This window comes from Carcharodon carcharias, chromosome 1, assembly GCF_017639515.1.
Source record: "Carcharodon carcharias isolate sCarCar2 chromosome 1, sCarCar2.pri, whole genome shotgun sequence".
In the NCBI taxonomy this organism is placed as follows: Eukaryota; Metazoa; Chordata; class Chondrichthyes; order Lamniformes; family Lamnidae; genus Carcharodon; species Carcharodon carcharias.
The window spans coordinates 221,922,811-221,945,397 of NC_054467.1; the positions used below are offsets into that span (position 1 = coordinate 221,922,811).

At 42.9% G+C, this 22,587-nt stretch overlaps 1 protein-coding gene across 2 annotated transcripts in view; it reads left to right on the top strand.

Moving 5' to 3' along the window:
• myo5b (myosin VB) overlaps nucleotides 1-22,587 on the top strand; it is a 338,678-nt gene that overhangs the window by 236,088 nt on the left and 80,003 nt on the right. For both annotated transcript variants that reach the window (XM_041190990.1, XM_041190998.1), the window contains exons 17-20: nucleotides 14,796-14,882; nucleotides 16,733-16,844; nucleotides 17,066-17,277; nucleotides 20,466-20,622. In XM_041190990.1, the coding sequence (XP_041046924.1) occupies nucleotides 14,796-14,882; nucleotides 16,733-16,844; nucleotides 17,066-17,277; nucleotides 20,466-20,622 (568 nt within the window). The remainder of the gene's footprint in view (nucleotides 1-14,795; nucleotides 14,883-16,732; nucleotides 16,845-17,065; nucleotides 17,278-20,465; nucleotides 20,623-22,587) is intronic.

Sequence of the window (22,587 nt, forward strand, 5' to 3'; positions counted from 1 at the left end):
CATGTCAACATTTCAACCCTTATAATGTCTGTTCATGTTCTTCCTACCAAAATGCATCACCTCACACTTCTCCACATTGAACTTCATCTGCCACCTATCTGCCCACTCCACCAATTTCCTCACCACACCATCATCCTCACAGTTCACAACACTCCCAAGCTTTCAAACTTTGAAATTGTTTCTAGAATCTTGCTCACCATTGAAGTTAAACTGACTGGTCTGTAATTGCTGGACTTATCCTTACAACTTTTTTTGAATAAGGGCGTAATGTTTGCAATTCTCCAGTCCTCTGGCACCACCCTTGAGTCTAGGGAAGACTGAAAGACCCAGTGCCCCTGCAATTTCAACTCTCTCGCTTCCTTCAACATCCTTGGATGCATCTCATCTGACTCTAGTGCCTTGTCAACTTTAAGTACAAACAGTCTATTCAACACTTCCTCCTTATCAATTCTCCCTTATCCCACATAAGAGATTGGCGTGTAAAATTAATGTGCATGGGATTGGGGGTAGTGTATTGAGATAGATAGAAAACTGAAACAAAAACAGAATTACCTGGAAAAACTCAGCAGGTCTGGCAGCATCGGCGGAGAAGAAAAGAGTTGACGTTTCAAGTCCTCATGACCCTTCGACAGAACTTTTTTTAGATAGAAAACTGGTTGGCAGACAGGAAACAGAGTAGGAATAAACGGGTCTTTTTCCGAATGGCAGGCAGTGACTATTGGGGTACTGCAGGGATCGGTGCTGGGACCCCAGTTATTCACAATATATATTAATGATTTAGATGAGGGAATTAAATTTGCAGATGACACAAAGCCAAGTGGGAGGGTGAGCTGTGAGGAGGATGCAGAGATGCTTCAGTGTGATTTGAACAAGCTGAGAGAATGGGCAAATGCATGGCAGATGCAGTATAATGTGGATAAATGAGAGGTTATCCATTTTGGTAGCAAAAACAGGAAGGCAGATTATTATCTAAACGGCTATAAATTGAGAAAGGAGAATGTGCAATGAGATCTCGGTGTCCTTGTACACCAGTCGCTGAAGGTAAGCATGCAGGTGCAGCAGGGAGTAAAGAAGGCAAATGGTATGTTGGCCTTCATAGCGAGAGGATTCAAGTACAGGAACAGGGATGTCTTGCTGCAATTCTACAGGGTCTTGGTGAGACCACACCTGGAATATTGTATGCAGTTTTGGTCTCCTTTTCTGAGGAAGGATGTTCTTGCTATAGAAGGAGTGCAGCGAAGATTTACCCTACTGATTCCTGGGATAGCGGGACTGACATATGAGGAGAGATTGAGTCGATTAGATTATATTCACTGGAGTTTAGAAGAATGAGGGGGATCTCATAGAAACCTATACAATTCTAACAGGACTGGACAGGGTAGATGCAGGAAGGATGTTCCCGATGGTGGGGAATCCAGAACCAGGGTCACAGTCTGAGGATATGGAGTAGACCATTTAGGACTGAGATGAGGAGAAATTTCTTCACCCAGAGTGGTGAGCCTGTGGAATTCGTTACCACAAAAAGTAATTGAGACCGAACCATTGTATGTTTTCAAGAAGGAGTTAGATATAGCTCTTGGGGCGAAAGGAATCACATGGTATGGGGAGAAAGCGGGAGCAGGCTATTGAGTTGGATGATCAGCCATGATCGTAATGAATGGCAGAGCAGGCTCGAAGGGCATAATGACCTACTCCTGTTCCTATTTTCTATGTTTCTATGAACCCTTCTAGTGACAGAGTTTCCTCATCTGTCACCATGGCCTGGGTAGCATCTACCTCCTTGGTCAAGATGGATGCAAAGTATTCATTTAATACCTCAGCCATTGCCCCTTCATCCATGTATAAATTCCCTTTATGATACCTAATCAGCCCTACTCCTCCTTTTACCACCGTTTTACTATGTATTTGCCTATAGAAAACTTCGGGATTCCCTTTATGTTGGTTGCCAGTCTTGTCTCAATCCCACTTTGCTTCTCTCATATGCTTTTTCATCTCCCCTCTGTATCCCTCTTGATTTTCAGTTGTATTTTCTACCTGACACCTGTCGTAAACATACTTTCTTCTTTATCTTAGTTTCAATCTCCTTTTTCATTCAGGGAGCTCTAGATTTGTTTGTCCTACCTTTCTCTTTTTTTGGAATATACCTTGACTGTGCCTGAACCAATTCTTTTTTGAAGGTAGCCCATTATTCAGCTACAGTTTTTCCTGCCAATCTTTCCTTCCAGTCTATCTGGCCCTGCTCCATTCTTGCCCCATTGAAGTTGGTTCTTGTCCAGTTAATGTTCCCCCACTGACACTTGATCTACTTGGCCCACCTCATTTCCAAGAACCAGGTTCAACAAATGCTTCTTTTCTTGTTGGATTGGACACATACTGCTGTAGAAAATTCTCCTGAACACAATCTAGGAACTTTTGCCCCTCTCCACCCTTTGCACTACCACCGTCCCAGTCTACATTTGGGTAATTAAAGTCCCCCATTATAACTACTCTATAATGCCTGCATCTCTAATTTCCCTGCAGATTTGTTCTTCTATGTTCTTCACTATTTGGCGGTCTATAGACTACTCCGAGCAATGTAATTGCACCCTTTTTATTCCTTAGCTCTAGCCAAATTGATTCTATCCTTGAACCCTCGGGACATCCCCTTTCTCCAGCACTGCAATGCTCTCCTTAACCAATACCCCCATCTCTCTTCCTTTCCTATCTCAACATCTTGTACCTGGGAATATTTAACATCCAGTTCTGCCCTTCCTTGAGCCAGGTCTCTTATTGCCACAACATCATATTGCCACATGGCAATCTGCACCTGTAACCCTCCTCACCAATCTGATTTGCTATAATCTGTGCATTCACATACATGCAGCATAACCCTGATTTAGATTTTGTTACTTTCTCTCTTACCCCAACTTTACCGATTAACTTACTGTTCTCTATACTAGTGCTGTCTGTCTCTCCCAGTATTTTGTGCATCTTGGTATTCCTCTCCAATATTTTGTCTTGGCGCCCATACCCCTGCCGAGTTACTTTAAAGGCCTCCCAACAGCACTAGAAAAACGACCTGCAAGAAACTCAGTTCCAGCTCTGTTCAGATGCAACCCGTCCGGCTTGTACAGGTGCCATCTCCCCAGAGCCAGTCCCAGTGTCCTAAGAATCTAAAGCCCTCCCTCCTCCACCATCTTTCCAGGCACACATTCACCTGCCTTATCCTCCTATTTCTGTACTCACTGGCATGTGACATTGGGAGCAATCCAGAGATTACTACATTAGAGATCCTGCTTGCTGGTATTCTATCTAACACTATAAATTCTGATTACAGGACAACATCCCCCTTCCTACCTATGTCAATGGTACTAATGTACTGCAGCTGCTCTGTGACATCCTTGACCCAGGCACCAGGGAGGCAACGTACCATCCTGGAGTCACACCTATTGCCACAGTAACACCTGCCTATTCCCATAACCAATGAATCCCCTTTCATTATTGCTCTTCCTTTCTTTTTCCTCCCCTCCTGTACAGCCAAGCTGCTCATGGTGCCAGAAACTTGGCTCTGACTGCACTCCTCTGAAGAACCAATGCCCTCACCAGCTTCCAAAATGGAAACCAGATTTATGAGCAGGACCCCATGGGACTCCTGCACTACCTGCCTATTTCCCTCTGACTGCCTTGTAGTCACCCATTCCCCCTCTGTCTCCAAACCCTTAAACTGCGGTGTGACCACCTCTCTGAATGTGCTATCCACGTAGCTCTTAGCCTCATGGATGTGCCACAGTGACTCCAGCCGCCACTCAAGCTCTGAAACCCAGAGCTCAAGTTTCTGCAGCTGACAACATTTCCTGCACATGTGATCAGCTAGGATGCTAGTAGTGTCTATGACTTCACACATATTACAGGACATGCATTCCACTTGACTGAGCTGCCCTGCCATGTCTTAACTACTCATCTTACTTAAATTTATTCTACTTTGGATTATTTGCCTTACTTTATTATATTGGCCCTAAATTTCCCTTATTCCTGGCACTTCACAGTTAAATCCAAATATAGGAACTTTAAAAAATTACACTTTTCTAATTTACTCACCAGTTCCTACTGACTAAGGCTTCTTTCTGAACAAACGTAGAAAATGAAAAGAGTACCTCCTCACTGAACTCCCTTAGTCACCAAACTCTAACTGAAGCTCTCCATTGCAGACAAAGTCAGCAATATAAGGTAGCCTACTTTTATACTCTCTCAACCTAGCCTCTGAAAACCTGATTAAGCCAGTTACCTAATTAACTAGTTGAAGCTGCGAGCAGAGCTTGTATGAGCCCTGTTTTAAGGCTGGACTAAAAACTCACCTTCCAACCCTAACAGCAACTTTTAGTTAATTGTTAAATTAAAGAAAAACTAGACTTTAGATAGAATTTAAGCCTTAAATGCCGTCAGTCACCAAACTCCAACTGAAACTCTCTACTGCAGCCAAAAACAGCACTCCAGTGCAGATAGTTCTTTTTTCATTACAGCCAGGGGCAGAAAGTTCTTTCTTTCTTTATAGCCAAGGGCCCAAGACAAATGGAATAACTGGCTTGTTGAAATTTTCAATTTTGCCTCTATGTCCAAAACATCATATTAATCTTCCCATAATAGCACCATAATTCACTCTGTGAAAGATTATTACTGTAAATCTACATCGGTTCACTCCTTTGCACAACTAGGAGACATTCCAGTGTTGTCTTCAGTAACAATGTGCATTTATTTAGCATAGAAAATTGCTCTAAGGTGCTTCACCACGGTGTAGTCAAGAAAAGGGGAGTGCTGGGCCAAAGGAGATATTATGTGGTCACTATGGTGATCTTAAAGGTGGAAAGGCCAAGTAGTCTAGTGAGGGAATTCCTTGGAGGATTGTAGAGCATTGCACCCTATTATAGATGTTGTCCCATACTGGGATCAAATGCAATTCGAAAAATATGATATCTAAAAAATTAAATCTTGAATTTGAATCTTGTATTAAGACAAAATGTAGTTTGTTGCAATTTCTGCATACACTTTGTTTCCTGGAATTTTAAGGAGAGTATTCATAACACTTTCTGTCTCTTTCAAGAAGCAAGGAAGGGTTAAACTGAATTCTGAACTATCCCAATAACAAGCAGGAGCCTATGATTCTGCAGTAAAATTTCATAACCTGGAAAATCAATGAAGCAATGCATCAAATGAAGTTTTATAGCAGTCTTTTTTCTTATAAAGTGTTTCAGAAATTATTGATAACGCAAAGCTTTGGGAATGGTAATCCATCCAATGTTACCTCTTTTATTGCTTGATTTTTGGAAGTTGATTTAATTTTGAAAAGAAAAAGGATCAATATTTCTTCTGCACTGTAGACTTGTGCAAGTTTTACTGCAGTTCAAGCAGGTAGCTCATCTATAACTGTCAGTACTGTTACCAGCAATAAAAGTGTAATTGGTTCTATTTGGATTGATCCTGTTGGGACTCGCACTGCAGTGTATGCAGCATTTTCTGTTTTCCGTCTGATGACTGCATTATTGTGTAAATGGATGCAGCAGAGGTTAGACATAGAGCAAGGCTCCCCTCTTTAGATCTCTTGAGGTACTTTTTCTGCACCAGTTTGACTTTTCTATTTCATGCACTCAAATATGCATCTTCAGTTTGCTTTATTGGTTATCCATGGAATATTCGGGTCTAACAATTTCATTGTGGGCTGATAGCCTATTACCTGACATTGACTGGCACCCCTTAAACATTCATTTCCTCTACCACTGGTACACTGTGGCTGCTGTGAGTGTACATTTATAAGTTACACTGTAGTAACTCACCAAGGCTCCTTCGACAGCACTTTCCAAACCCACAACCTGTACTACCTAGAAGGACAAGGGCAGCACATGCATGGGAACACCACCACCTGGAAGTTCTCCTCCAGCCACACACCATCTATATCGCCTTCCTTCACTGTCGTTGGGTCAAAATCCTGGAACTCCCTTCCTAACAGCACTGTGGGTGTACCTACACCCCATGGACTGTAGAGATTCAAGAAGACAGCTCACCACCACTTTCTCAAGGGCAGCTAGGGATGGGCAATAAATGCTGGCCCTGCCAGCGAAGCCCACATCCTGTGAATAAAGAAAACAAAAGAAATTGTCCAAAACTCAGCCGCATTACTTATTGCACCTTGTCTCACACTAAATCATACTCAACTATTACCCCTGTCCTTACTGGCGGAGATAAATTACAAAAAATAGCCCCAAGATTTTCAAGAGCCTCCAAAGCAGAACTTTCGTTTTACTAATTTTACGATGATTATAAGTTGAAAATTGGATCTGCTAATTTGTGGAAATGTCAATTTCTTAGATGAGCAATCTTTGGAACCATTTTTTTTTCCAAATGTGACAATAAAAAAAACGAATCTCATTCAAAGGTTGGATTTTTTCAATTCAGTTTTGAGGGAGAATTTTCTCCCCTTCGTGTGGGCTGGGTGGGAGCGGGTGCAGGTGTGGGCGGGCTCGCAGCCGATTGGCTGTGCGCTGCCATTTTACGTGGGCAGAGCGCTCCATGTGCGGGCGAAGGGGAGGGAGGAGAATCAGGGCCTGCGCAAGAGAGCGCAGAAATCTCCCTGAGGCACGGCGCTGCCTCAGGGAGATTATTTTCATTATTAAAACTTCAAAAAAAAAGAAGTGTCACATGGGGCAGGATTTTCCCGTCGGCGAGCCCCCAGGGCGGGGCCCATTTGCCGATGCGTAAAATGACGGCGGTGATGCCAGGCGGAACACCCGACGTCACCGCGCCCCTTTTAAATTTTTCAGTAGGCGGGGGCTCAGCAAAATCAGCTGTGTGCCTGCCGACCTGTCAATGGCCAATTGAGGCCATTGAAAGAGTCATTTAGCTAATTAATGGACATGCCCGTCCAACCTTAAGGTTGGCGGGCAGGCCAGGGGCCCTGGCGGGCATTAGAAAAAGCATGAAACCTCATCCACAGGATGAGGTTTCATATAGGTTTTTAAAAAATTTATTAAAGTTTTTGTAAAAATTGTGGACTTGTCCCAACTCATGTGACAGTGTCACATGAGGGGACATGTCAGGATTTTTTTTCTATTTTTAGTATTTGTCATAGAACAGCTGATCTCCCTGAGGCAGCACTTAGCCTTAGGGAGATGAGTGCACTCTTTCATGCGCATGTGCGAAAGAGCGCAATCTTGATTTTGGGATTACCCCCCCCCCCCCCCCCCCCCCACACCCTGTACAAGAACCGCATAGCACTTCTATGCGGACATCATGCTGAGCGGACCTTAACCCGCCCATATAAAATGGCACCGTGCCCCCAGTTGGGGCCGCCATCGGAAACGCACCTGTGCGCGCCCACCATTCAACTTCACCCCCGATGGGGCGAAAATCATACCCATGAGCTGGGACATGTCATTGAATTTTAGTGAAAAATTTTATTTGATTTATAAACACTTCATGGAACCTCAACCCAACCGTGGATGAGGTTTCATGATAAATGCAAAGGCCGCCTGGGCTCCTCGGCTGCCCGCCAACCTTATGGTTGGATGGGCAGCCCTGAGACTCAGCTAAAGTAGTTAATTAGTTAATTAATGGCCTTAATAGACCTTTGACAATTCGGCAGGTGTGCAGCCGACTCCGCTGTGTGCCCGCCGAACTGAGGATCAGAATGATGCGTCCGATGTCGGCAAGCGGGGCCCACTCCCGCACACCAAACAGAAGATTCAGGACTTGGTGTTTTATTTTGGTTTGGACATCTGACACATAAGTAGATTTTTTAAAAATTCGTTCGTGGGATGTGAGCATTGCTGGCTAGGCCAGCATTTATTGCTCATCCCTGTTTGCCTTTGTTCAGAGGGCATTTTTAAGAGTCAACCACATTGCTGTAGGTCTGGAATCACATGTAGGCCGGACCAGGTAAGGACAGCATAGAACATTAGTAAATCTGATGGGTTTTTACAACAATCAGCAATGGTTCATGGTCATCATTAGATTTTTGTTGGATTCAAATTCAAACCCAGAAGGACAAGGTCATCATTAGATTTTTGTTGGATTCAAATTTCACCATCTGCCATGTTGGGATACAAACCCGGATCCCTGGAGGATTAACCTGGATCTCTGGAATACTAGTCTAGTGACAATACCACTATGCCACCGCTTTCCCTGTTCTGAATGTTCTGAAAGGGTCCGTAGTTCAATGGCTTTCCTTATAACCTCTCAATGTTCTCTTTCAATGCTGAACCAAATTATACCAACTCTTTTGTTCCCTGGAATGCAATTCCAAAGCGCTATTTGCAGTTATGCCAGTCAGCAGTTTCTGGTGATTGGAAGATGTGAGATTTGAGATACCTTTATTGTGAATGGACAGAGAATCAATTCTTCTGGATTCAGGCTGAAAAATATTCTCTGCTAGGAGAGACTGTCAAGATGGGTGAAATGTTGAGGAAAGGTATGCTCTAATTTCCTTTCAGGAATTTCGTCAGCAAATAGAATGGCATGAAGCGGCCCTCATTTATCTTTATATTGGTACTAACCAATCAATTCTCTTTTGATGGAGTTAAGATTTTTTAAGTTCGAGAATCATCTGGCTCTCTTCTTCAAAAATAGCAGTCAAGTATGCAAGTCATGCTCAGAATTTTGGAATGCCATTGAATTTTAACTGATTGGACAGTCATTTTCCATTACAAATAGCTCTCAGCACATAGCTCTCGGACACAGTTCAAGAATTTACCAGCTGACTGACTAAGCCCAGTTCCTTGAGCAGCCATCTATTCAATGCACAGGATTTCATGTATTTCAAAAATTTAGGAATTCAAAAGCGATATGGGGGAAAAAAAATTCACGCAGCGAGTAGTTAAGGTGTGGAATGCAGATTGTGGTGGAGGCAGATTCAATTGACGCGTTTAAAAGGGAATTAGACTGTTATATGAAAAGGAACAATTGCTGGTTAAGGAGAGAAGGCAGGAGAATGGCACTAAGTGAATTGCTCATTCGGAGAGCCAGTGCAGACACGATGGGCCAAATGGCCTCCTTCTGCACTGTAACCCTTCTGTGATTCTGTGAATTCAGTGATATTTGCCAGTTTTCACAATACTGTGACTCTGCAGCTTAACTCCAAGGTCTTTTAATGCAAATGTTGTCTGAGTTTACACAGTGGTAAGTATAACTTTTGGACTATTGCTTTGACTGTAAAACAAAAAAGGCAATTTTGTATCCAGTGCAGCCTTGCAGCATTGTCGCTCATGCCAATGCAGCTTTTCTATTTGAGACCAAAAGCTTCCACCATATTGTTGAAGATATTGACCACTTGTGCCATTTTTGGCTGATAACATAAGTAACTTTGGTGTTTTTATAGCACACTTAAACCAGAAACACATCCGAATTTCTAATGTCAATCATCTCAACCAACTGCAGGCTGAACTGTGAGGATTTCAGAATTTTGTCTGCCAACTTAATTTGCTGGGCTAAATTTTTACATGCTTGCGGCGTGTGCGTTAATCGTGGAGGCACGTAAAATAGGGAAATAGGGTGGGTGCCCATCCCATCATCTTCCCGCCCACCCCTGAGCTCATGGTCAATTAGGCTTGATATCAAGCCAACTGACCTTGATAATACGCTGCCCATGCCATAAAGCATTTGGTGTGGGCAGCAGGGCCGGAGCGGGAAGCCTGATTTTTTTACCTTGGGCGCTCAAAGGGCAGTAAAGAAAGGGTGGGGTGGTTGCTCTTTGGGGGTTGCCCTTTGCCGAATAGGGGGTGTGCGGTCCCCTTTCGATTGAACCCGCCCTACCTTCCTACCTGTTTTCTGCCTTAAATCCATCTCCTTTCCCCTCCCCATTCCCCCACACTGTCCTGCTCCCTAACCTACCCAAACCGCTCCCAGCCCAAGACCCCGGACTTAGCTGCTCCAGGCATCCAAGGTCTTTGGGTCCTTTCTTCTCCAGCAGTCCCAGCAGCAGCTACTGACGCCTTCCTGACACTGCCCAGACTGATGGAGCTGACAGCCAATCAGATTGGCTGGCAGCTCGAGAGGGTGGGACTTCTGCCCCAATAAGGGATGGAACTCCCACTTCGATCCCATTAGTCCACACTGCAGCGCTCTATGTCTGCTGGGCGGGTTGGCGTAAAGTGTGCCGGCCCCACACTGACATGGTTTCTGGGGATTGTGTCATCCAGCAACCCCCCCACCACCGCCATCCCCCGACTGACCGGTATTATTCAGCCTCGGAAGTATTGTGAACTGAGAAGAATAGGGATAGTCTTCAAGAGGACATAGGTAGGCTGTTGAAATGGGCAGACACATGGCAGATAAAATTTAATGCAGAAAAGTGTGAAGTAATTCATTTTGGTAGGAAGAATGAGGAGCGGCAATATAAATTAAAGGGTACAATTCTAAAGGGGGAGCAGCAGCAGAGGGACCTTGGAGTATATGTACAAATTATTGAAGGTATTGGGGCAAGTTGACAAAGTGATTAATAAGGCATAAGGAATCTTGATTTTTATAGATAAGAGTTATAGTATACAAAAGCAAGGAAGTTATGGTGTACCTTTCTAAAACACTGGTTTGGCCTCAGTAGTTTTGTGTCTAATTCTGAACACCAGAGAGACTTGAAGGAATTGTGGAAGGTGCAGAAAGGATTTATGAGCCTGGTTCCAAGGATGAGGGACTTCAAGTTACATTGAGAAATTTGATAGAGATGTTCAAAATCATGAGAGATCTGGACAGAGTTAATAGCAAGAAACTGTCTCCATTGATGGAAAGGTCGAGAATCAGAGGACACAGATGGAAAGTGATTGGCAAAAGAACCGAAGATGACATAAGGACAAACTTTTTTATGCAGTGAGTCATTAGGACCTGGATTGCATTGCCTGGGGAGGCTTTGGAGGCAGATTTAATTGTGGCTTTCAAAAGAGAATTGGATAATTAGTTGAAGTGAAAGTAGTTACAGGGCTTTGGGAAAAGTTCAGGCAAATGGGACTCGGAAAGTGCTCTTGCAGAAAGCTGGCACAGTAAAAGGGGCTGAATGGACTCCTGTCTTGTAACCATTCTATAGTTCGATAATTTGCTCCTTTGACAGCACTTTCCAAACCCGCGACTTGTACAACCCAGAAGGACAGGGGTAGCAGATGTGTAGGAACACCACCTCCCGCAATTCCCCTCCGAGCCACACACAATCCTGACTTGGAACTATATCTCCATTCCTTCACTGTCCTTAGGTCAAAATCCTCAAACTCCCTCCCCAACAGCGCTGTTGGTGTACCTACAAGACGAGGACTTTAGCAGATCAAGAAGGTGGCTCATCCCCACCTTCTCAAGGGCAATTAGAGTTGGGCACTAAATGCTGGCCTAGCCAGTGATGGCCACGTCCTGTGAAAAGAATTTTTAAAATTCTAGAATAATAATCAGCTCAATCCCATGAAGGATGTGACAGTCTCGAGTTTATTGATGAAACCAGTGAATCACAGAATGTTTTTGACCCATAAAGATTTCACCACTGAGTACACATTTCTGAAAATTGTTAACATACTGATGTTTCACTGCACATCATTCAGTGCTTTCTGTAGCTCACTAGTTATGCATATATTCATACCAGGAGTACTGTAGAACTACAATATAATGCAAGATAAGGGGAAATTTATGAGTCCTTTGGGGACAGGGACACGAGCAAAATCAGGGATAAATGAATTGTGTTGGTTCCCCAATGTGTTTCCGCTTCTTCCCGCTTTTCCCGATGGCATCTTATTTGTGGTGGCAGCAGTTAGCAGCAAATTTCCAAGGGCAGTGCAATTGATTGAATAGGGCCCGCGCAGCACGATGTCAGACCTTGGCTACTCAGAGGAAGCAGCTGCATGGTGGGAGGTCAGAGCAGTACGCAAAAAGATGCAATCCAACAATGTGATAACCCTATGCAGCAGTTAATTTGTTTCCCACACACCATCTGACGCCATAACACCAGTCTCAAGAATGTTGTCAACACCAGATGCTTATAGTGGAATTTACTTCATGAAAAAGCAGGGAAACCAAGGGCACTTGTAATTTCTAAACTACTTACCTTACTGATGTCGACTAATGTTCCAGCCCAGAAATTGAACGGGATGATCTTGTTTGTTGTGGGGAGATGGTTGTGTACTGGCAATGTCACTGGACTAATAATCCACATTAGCTGGTGGAATTTAAATTCAATTAATAAAACTGGAATTGAAAGATACTCTCAGTAAAGGTGGCCACATCAATTATCACCCATTGTTGTAAAAACCCATCTGTATTTTAGGGAAGAAAATCTGCCGTCCTTACCCAGTCTGACCTACATGTGACTATAGATCCACAGCCCTCTTAACTGCCCTCTGCAATGGCCTAGCAAACCATTTAGTTCAAGGGCAATTAAGGATGCTGGCTTTCCCAGTGACACCCACATCCCATGAAAGAATAGAGCAAAAAAGCCACATGCCATTTGGTTATGACTGAAATACAGGAAAGTAAAAGTTTTCCTTTAAGAAAAAAAATTCAGAAGTTTAATGTTAAGAGAAACCAAAATTTTTCCAGCTGTAACTTTTTGCTGATGGCCAGACTATCCTGTGGGTTCCTGCAAGTATTCTTTTTGAAACCATCTAGTGCAACGAAGCAGAAGCATCTCTTAAGGTCGAGAAATCTTTAAATCAACATTAGGTTCTGTGAGCATGTAACGTAATGGAGTTCCATATAATCTCAATTTGATTTATGAAAAATAATCTTGTTATGCCCCAGTCCTTGTGCTGAAAGTCACTTGTTATATTAATCATTCTTTTAATAAATGTTCTTTGCACTACAGGTCTGAAGTTGAGGGAATTAAATATAGATCAATATCCTTTAAATATTCATGGTATCTTATTTTCTTCATGGTTTGCAAACCTGTAGCACACATCACAGGAATTTGTTCTTGAGCCAGTCATTATTAAGGGGTGAAGTACTGCTGCGGCTATACTGCCCTGCCCTGTGCAGTCTTGGAGGAAGGTAGACATTTCAGACTGAATCATCTCCGCGGTCGCTCAGGTTAATGCCTGAGACTAGCATCTTGCTACATGGAGAATCACAGTTGCACATATTGCCGCTCAATTCATAGTGTGAGGTAAACAGAATTACCTGGAAAAACTCAGCAGGTCTGGCAGCATCGGCGGAGAAGAAAAGAGTTGACGTTTCGAGTCCTCATGACGGTCATAAGGACTTGAAACGTCAACTCTTTCCTTCTCCGCCGATGCTGCCAGACCTGCTGAGTTTTTCCAGGTAATTCTGTTTTTGTTTTGGATTTCCAGCGTCTGCAGTTTTTTGTTTTTATCATAGTGTGAGGTCCCTGTCATGATTCTGCAACATCTGCAGTTAACTTAATAAGATGGTCATTAACACATCCATTAGGGAATTCAGGAGGAACTTCTTTACCCAAAGTGGTTAGAATATGGAACTCGCTACCAAAATGAGTAGTGGAGGTGAACATCATTGAAGTATTTAAGGGGAAATTAGGCAAGCACGTGAAGAACAAAAGAATAGAAGCATACGTTGATAGGGTTAGATGAAAGAATGTGGGAGGAGTCTTATGTGAAGCATAAACACTGGTGTGGACCTGGTGCATAAAAAAAAAAGTATTTCGGGATCAGTGTTACTTCATTTCAAACCTGAAGAGTATCTGTGCCAGCTTGGTTGGTACTTTAGGATAGCCACTACAAGCATGGATACAGTGAAGAACCTCTGAGCTCCATCCACTTAATGTAATTTCATGTGCCCTTTCTGGTGACTCTGAGAAAATCCATGAAAATAATAAAAGAACTTCTGTGCTGTGTATACTACTTCAAGAAGCTCACCTTCATGGAGAGAAATTTGTTTTACATGGGATTGCATAGAATATATGGCACAGAAACAGCCATTTTGGCCCAACCAGTCCATGCTACACTCAAGTTTCCTCCCATCTTTTCTCATCTAAATCTACCATCATAACCATCTATTCTCTTCTCCCTCAAAGGCTTGTCTAGTTTCTCCTTAAATGCATCTATAATATTCATTTCAACCACTCCCTGGGCAATTGGGTTCCACGTTCTCACCATTCTTTGGATAAATAAGTTTCTTCTGAATTCCCTATTGGATTTCTTGGTGACTATTTATATTGATGGCTTCTAGTAATGTTCTTCTCTACAAGAGGAAACATTCTTGTTGTATCCACTCTCTCGAGATCTTTCACAATTTTAACAACCTTTATACTCCAGGAAAGAAAAATTCCAGTAATAAATTCTAAATTCTAGAACATTCCATAACCAAGTAATAGCCCAACTGCACTGCAGAATGGATGTTTTCACAGATGTGCTGACTAGTCTAAAGGGCAACAAGATTAGTTAAACAGGAAACTGCAAGGTTGTACTTCCAAAACACAACGAGAGTTCTTCTTGAAAGGCCACTATATACATTTAAAGCAGTAGAGATTCAATGTAAAAATCTGGGAATGGATAATTAATTGTTTCACAAGTATCCACTGTTTTCTTTCTTATAAAATAAATACCAAGTGAACTGTTTCAGGAATTGATGTTGGAATCACTATTCAATTTATTTTGAATTTATATCGGTTCAGAAGCTCAATGCAAATTGAATGGAAAGGATGGGGTTAGTTTTGACTCAGTTTCTACTGGACATAAATCTGTAGCACAAAGTGGTTAATAAATTGGCACTCTCATAGAGCAAGGCTGTTAAAATCCCATTGTGTTAAAAACAGAAGATAAATGAATAAGAAAAATGGATAACAAAGTTTTAACTGGAATTTGTTTTAAATACTCATTTCTCTCTTGCAGATTTGATCCCAAACGAGCTGTACAGCAGCTCCGGGCCTGTGGAGTTTTGGAGACTATCCGCATCAGTGCTGCGGGATACCCATCTAGGTAGGTGTGTGGTTCATGCCACTGTACAGAGTTCATCTAAAACCATTGTTTGCAAAGCAAATGGGAGGTGGCATCAGGATTATATCATCACTGAATGCAAAGTATCACTGGTAGATAAAAACAAAAGTATTTCAGGATCAAATAACCGTATTTCAAACCTGAGGAGTATCTGTTCCAGCTCATTGGACACTCTAGGATATCCACCACAAGCATGGATATAGTGAACAACTTCTGAGATCCATTCAGTCCATGTAATTTCTTTTGCCCATTCCCGTGACCTCTGAGAAAATCCATGAGGAAAACAAGAAAACTGAAGCAAACCATTAGTAAGTTTTTTTTTGAAAAGGTGTGAGCTATAATAGATGCAACATTTTCAGTAGTAATGCAACTCAGTTGTAAATCATACTGAGCCCAGAGATCAAGGGCAGAACATTGAGCTCGACAGGCAGGCGGATGCCCAACCCAGCCGAGCGGAGCGTAAAATGATGTGCAATGACATTGGGTGAGCGTCCGGATGTTGTCGCGTAGTCCTGCGATATTTTATTCAGCGGGCGCGCGCTGGAGTCGGCAGCATGCCCGCCGACAATTAAGGGGTTAATTAAGACCATTAAAAAGGTAATTAATTTCAAATTTATGCTGCCCATTCAACCTTATGGTTATTCTCTTCATTAATTTTTTAAACAGCGCTTCATCTCCCTGAGGCAGCTCCATGGGCAGGATTTTACCTTTGGCGCGCTGAGGAGGGGCCCACTCGCTGACGCGTACAATGATGCAAGACGACGTCGGGTGGAACTCCCGATGTCATCTCGGCCCATTTAAATTTTCAGGAAGGCGGGGGGCTCAGCAAAATCAGCTGCTGGCCCACCAACCTGTCAATGGCTAATTGAGGCCATTGACAGATCAATTAAAGTAATTAGTGGACCTGCCCGTCCAACCTTAAGGTTGGCGGGCAGGCCAGGAGCCCCAGCGGCGACTAGAAAAAATATGAAACCTCATCCACTGGCAGGATGAGGTTTCATGTAGGGTTTTAAAAATTTTAATAAAGTTGTTATGGAAATTATGAACATGTCCCATCTCATGTGACATTGTCACATGAGGGGACATGTAAGGGCCTTTTTTTTTCTATTTTTAATATTGTTGACAGTAGAGGCAATCTCCTTGAGGCAACAATTAGCCTCGGAGATGAGTGCGCTCTTTCGTGAGCATGTGCGAAAGAGCGCACTCTCGATTTTAGGGACTTCCCCCCCCGCCCGCACAAAGAGTGCTTAGCGCTTCCCTGCAGAGGTTGGGCCCCTCCCCACGCAAAATGGCAGTGTGCCTCCAATCGGGGGCGCCAATTGGAAGCACACCTGCACGCGCCAGCCCATCAACATCTGCCCTGATGGGGGGGAAATTCTGCCCCACGTAGTAATTTCTCTTAATTCCTCCTCTCAGAAATTGCATCCACTGGTTTCTCAATAAAAGTAAAACAATATTGTCTGGTAATTCTATTCCCATTAAATACTTTACTAAGAAACTTAGCTCATAACTCTATTACTCTGGAGTGAAAATATCTCACCTGACTTCTCTTAATTCTTAATTCTTTTAGTTTTTTTCTCTTGTCATTATTAATTGTACTTGCCTACAAACTGAAAAATTTCTTGGATCAACATCACTTTGTTTTTAAATTTAGTTTTGTATGTAAATTTTTATTTTTTGATTTTGTTTTCTAAAATATTCCATTTAGTATTCTTGTATCTGTCTGCATCTAATGTATTTCCACTGTAGCTTTCTGAACATGTGGCTTTAAGAACCAATTAAAAATTAGCAAGTTGAGCTGTCATAATACCTAACACCGTTCTTTTTGCTAGGTGGACATACCATGAATTTTTCAACCGATATCGAGTCCTGATGACAAAGAAGAACATAATGTTAAATGATAAGAAAGAGACCTGTAAGAGGCTTCTTGAAATTGTTATCAAGGTAATAACTTGGTGCCAGCCCAATGTTATCTCATAATTGAGGGAGACTGTCTCTGTCAGTGGGGGAGAGAAAAGAACTGCTTGCCAATTTATGTTGGTAAGACCTGCCAACAATATCATGAGTGTTTCTTTTCGTTCCAATGTATGTATATGTTACTCTTGTGCTGATGAAACACAGTACCATTCAATCACTCATTAAAACACCATGTTCTATTTTGCCAGGATCCTGATAAATTCCAGTTTGGCCGAACCAAAATCTTCTTCCGTGCTGGCCAGGTGGCATATCTGGAAAAACTCCGGGCCGATAAGTTCCGAGCTGCATGTATGATGATACAGAAAACCGTTCGTGGTTGGTTACAGAGAACCAAGTACAGACGGATGAGGAAAGCTGCCATCACTATTCAGAAACATGTTCGGGGCTACCAAGCCCGCAGGTAGGCACAGTTCTCAGGACTTTATTGCTTCATTAGGGGCTGAAGTGATTGCATCGTATGTGCCAACTTAGAAAACTAGCACATTTTGACTATTGTGAAGATGGATTTTTTTTAAATATCTTTGGGAACATAGTGGTATTCTGTAAAGAAAGTTGTGAGTATGTGTGTGTAATTAAACTGGGGGAAGGTTAGTAAAGACAGCTTTTCTGTGGGAGCAAGGAGACAAAAGGTAAAGGAGCTAGGTGCATGCATTTGTAATGACAGGCTATGGTGAAGTTGAACGTACAAGTAAATAGTTGGGTTTGAAATTTGTATTATAAGAGAAGTAAGAATTTGACTTTTTAGCTGTTAAATTTTAAAGTGAGTTTAGAAGTGACAGAGGACTTTTACAGCTTACAAATGTTTCATAAATAAACAAGGGAAGGTTATTAAATTTTATTTTACCCGAAATTGGAGGCAATAGGTAAACACGAAAGATTTTTGTTTTTTGGGAAAATTGAGTTCAAAGAAATGCTTGGAACTATGGGGCAGAATTTTCAGCCTGCCGGGCGGGCGGGCTTGACCCAATCTCTGGCAGGTGGGGAGCCGATCCCAGCCAGAGAAGTGGGCCCCGCCGCCATTTTAAGTGGGCAGGCCAATTAAGGCCCACCCAGCATAACCCAAAATCTTCTTCCGTGGGTGGAAACCGCTATGTGCTTCTTGTGCAGGCAGGAGGGGGATTCCCCAAAAGCGAGAGTGTGCTCTTTCACGCATGCGCACGAAAGAGTGCACATCTCCCTGAAGCTAAGTGCTGCCTCAGGGAGATTGCTGATAGTTCTAAAGGCAATGAATTCCATAGATTCACCACTCTCTGGCTAAAGAAGTTTCTCCTCAACTCTGTTCTAAAAGGTCTCCCCTTTACTGTGAGGCTGTGCCCTTGGGTCCTAGTCTCTCCTACTAATGGAAACATCTTCTCCACGTCCACTCTATCCAGGCCTTTCAGTATTCTGAAAGTTTCAGATCCCCTTCATCCTTCTAAACTCCTTCGAGTATAGACCCAGAGTCCTCAAACGTTCCTCATATATTAAGCCTTTCATTCCTGGGATCGTTCTCGTGAACCTCCTCTGGACCGTCTCCAGGGCCAAATCTGAATGTAGTCTGTTGTTGAACCTTTCTTTCTGGGATTTCCACAGCAGTGTGGAAGAGAGTGACAAGTCATGTGGCATACCCTTTATTAAAGTAGCAGCAGTTTTGCCTTGGGTAATATTACTGGATTTTTAAAATCTATAAAGGAGCTGTTGCCAACTTGTTTACTTGTGTGTTCTGACCAAGTAGATTTTTTGGGGAATGTTGTGTGTAATTTTAATCTTGCAATTTTTTTTTCTTCTTGTTAATAAATCTTTTAATTTTAAAATCCTAAAGGTGTTACCAGGATTCTATGCTTCTGGGATTAGTAGCTCTCACCTCATTTTCAAAATACAAAAAAAATGGTTATGATCAGTAAGACAAGTTTCCCTCTGGAATTTGGCTTGCTCAGCGAATAACATAGGCCGCGGTCGTAAAACTATCCAGTTTCCTCTCCCACCCTATCATTGAACTTCATGTGAAACGGATACCATTTAACACATCCACAGTTTACCTACATATGGAAACAATATTGCTCGCCATGCACATTAATTGAACTGTTTAATGTAATGTTATGTATTTTCTGGACCAATTCACAGGAAACCACAATTAATTTCAAGAAGGATGGATATGCTTGCCTAAAAGGGGTACAACAAATACTCATTTAGATTGATTCCTGAGATGAGACAGCTGTTGTCTGAGGCAATACTGAGTAGAATAGGCTTATATTTTCCTGAATTAAGAAGAATGCAATCTTATTGAAAGGTATAAAATTATGAGAAGGCTTGATCGGGCTGAGGTACAGTTCTTTAAATTTCAACAGCCCCATGTTACTTCACCATAAGGTTGCTTGTTATCCTTTGGACTAGATAGTAATTGTTTGAAGGCTGTTTGATTGTATGTGTTTTACAGTCCATTGTGGAGTTTTACTTGGAGCTGATGTACTTGGTCACCACCCTTGTCCCTTCCGACACAGCGTGCTTGGCCAGTTCCCCGGGCAGTAGCAGGCGCACAGCAGTCTGGATCTCCCGGGAGCTGATGGTGCTGCACTTGTTGTAATGGGCCAGGTGGGAAGCCTCACCCGCGAAGTGCTCGAAAATATCATTCACGGACGAGTTTGTGATGCTCATGGCCTTGGAGGAGATGCCGGTGTTGGGGTGAACCTGCTTCATTACTTTGAAGATGTAGATGGAGTAACTCTCCCTCCTCGACCGTCACCACTTCTTCCTGCCCTTTGCTGCCGGTTTTTTTAAGGCTTTCTTGGGTCCCTTTTTGGAGCTAGTTTCTTCTCGTCAACCATCTTCAGTTTGATTGTAGGAGCATCACAGCCAACCCTGGTCTGACTTAAACCACTTGTGCTTTAATAGCTTTGAGTGGGGCAGAAATGAGTTCCAGCTTGAGGATAATCACAGAATGAATTAAAAAATGCTTATATTAAATAGACTTGTTTCTTCCATCTTCATCTTTGTTATCTGTTATTAAAGGAAAATTCCCTCACCTCTCCTGAAGGTGTTCCCAGGATATGGTGCATGGTGTAGTGGTAACATTACTGGACTTATAATCTAAGTTCCCCGTTTCTGTAGTGTAGTGGTTATCACATTCACCTACCACGTGAAAGGTTCTCAGTTTAAAACTAAGCAGAAGCATTATCAAAAAATCTGAAGGTGTTTCCCCCATGTTGGAGGTCCAGTGGCCCAGGTGTCAGGAACCTAATGGAATTTGCCCTTTTTTTCTGTGTTCCTAAACAGCAAACATTAGCATCCTGCTCCACACATGAAACATCACGGTTGCAAACACTGTTTTCCTACCACCAGCACCCATCTTGAACCCCAATTCTCCAACCCAGCATTCTCTTTTCTTCCCCATGTCCTTGCTCTTCCTTATATGCCAGCTCCCTGCAACAATGTCTCCCTCTCTTTCCCCCCCAAACTCTTGAGCCTAACTTGATTTCAGAATCCTCTTGATTTCAGATTTTGAGATGATTTTTTTTTTTAAATGACATATTTTCAGATGTATTGGATCACGTGCAAGCTTGCATTTGTGCTTACACTGTTTTTCTTGGTTCATTCTTTTCTCATTCTAAGGCTGGTGGATTTCCTACGGAAAACAAGGGCGGTGATAGTTTTCCAGAAGCAGTACAGGATGCTTGCTGTGCGACGTGAGTACCTGCAAATTCGCAATGCAGCCATCACGATTCAGGCTTATACTCGTGGAAGGTTTGTCAGGCAAGTGTACCATGAGGTAAGTGTTTCACACTTCTGGGCCGAGAATTCATGTGAAATGAGGTTCTCATTGTCAGTTTTTTAAGAAAGATAAAAGAGAAGAACAGGGAAGAAAGCAGCCCCGGAAGCATGTGTTTTTAGGCCAATGCACTTCATCCTGCCCTGAAGATAATGATTTTCCATCAGTGAAGATGGAAATTTTTTTTTAAACATTATTACAGCACCAGACTATCTAGGGAGTTGACGTTTCGAGTCCTCATGACCCTTCGACAGAAGTTCTGTCGAAGGGTCATGAGGACTCGAAACGTCAACTCTTTTCTTCTCCGCCAATGCTGCCAGACCTGCTGAGTTTTTCCAGGTAATTCTGTTTTTGTTTTGGATTTCCAGCATCCGCAGTTTTTTTGTTTTTATCTAGGGAGTTGTCTATTTCCGTACGCCTGAGCTTGCTATTTTCGTTAAGCTTTTCACTTGGCATACTGCAGGGCAGAAATTTGTCTGGGGTTACCATCAGGCTCAGAACCAATGCTGGAAGCACCTGTCCCACCTGGGATGCCTGAAGCTAGTCCAAAAAACGTAATTATAATAAACTAGGCATTGCAGCCTCCGCAAGCAGATTGCCATTTCAGAAGATGGATTTCAGGCCACTTGCTGCACCAAAGGCGACCCTTGGGGGAGTGGCGGGGAAGGCGAGGGTGTTTAATGTGGCCAGTAGCAGCCAGCAGGAATGCCGGGCGCTGGGAGGAACAGCCCTCATTCTGTCTCCTCTTGAGTTTGAAATTAAAGTTTGAACTTGGAGAATTTTTAGCTCGCCGGTTGGGCGTGCACCTGACCTGACCCGACCGAGCCTAAAATGACGCATGATGATGTTGGGTGAGCTCTCGCAATAGTTCCATCAGCGGGCACGCGCCGGAGTCAGCAGCGCGCCCGCCGACAATTAAAAGGCCTATTAAAACCATTAAAAAGGTAATTGAAAGAGATTTTTCGCTGTCCATCCAACCTTATGGCTGGTGAGCAAGCGAAAAGGCCAACCGGCCTTTGCATTTTTTAGGAAGCCTTATCCACGGGCGGGGATGAGGTTTCCAACAGCAAATGAAAGTAACATAAAAAATTTTAAATTTAATTTATAACATGTCCCTGTTCATGTGACAAAGTCACATGAGGTGACATTTTTTATAATATTTTTAACATCTTGATTTCTCCCTGCGCTTCAGGGGGCTTTTCCGGTGCACTCTTGGGTGTATGCGCAAAGTTCGCACTTGCCTCCTCTCTTCCCCCTCCCCACACCCCAACACAGCTCTGTGGAATAGGTCAGTGTTGGTCATGTCTTCAAAAGACACTGCAACAGTGACCAATTTAACACCTCTAATGCCAAAGGATTACCTAATATTATAGTCGAAGTTTTCCTACTTATTTCTTTCCTTCTCTCATTTTCTGTACCAAGAGTCTGCAGACTACAGCTCCAGGGCCATATGTGGCCTGTGCCACCTGTGACAATCTGACTCGTGATTCTCACTTGCAGTAATTCCTCGCTTAAATGTTGTTTCCCTATAATGTCGCTGGTACAATAGGGACCATATACCCTTTTAATGTTGGAATGTTTGCTGTTAAATTGTTTACTTTGCGTTGGCGCTGATTGTTCCAACTTTCTAGTAGGTTTTATTATAGTGAAAGTAAATAAATCCTAGTTTTGGTTGGAAAGAACGATGTTACAGACATTACCGAATGTGTCTGCTAAAATATTGCAAGTTGGTGCAAAGACATGTAACGCAGCTCCGATGCTCACGCTGAAACCACTGGTTTTCCGGGGCTGCAGACCCTAACAGAGGGAATCTCCGACTCTAGCTTGCAGGTGTACCAGGCAACTTTGTGTCGAAGAATAGGGAGGACTGGGGAGAAGCAGATCTGAAACCGCTGCAATGGACTTGGGTCCTGTGTGTGCATTGCTCTCACTGTTGTTCTCTGGGGAGCACTGCGGAATATATAG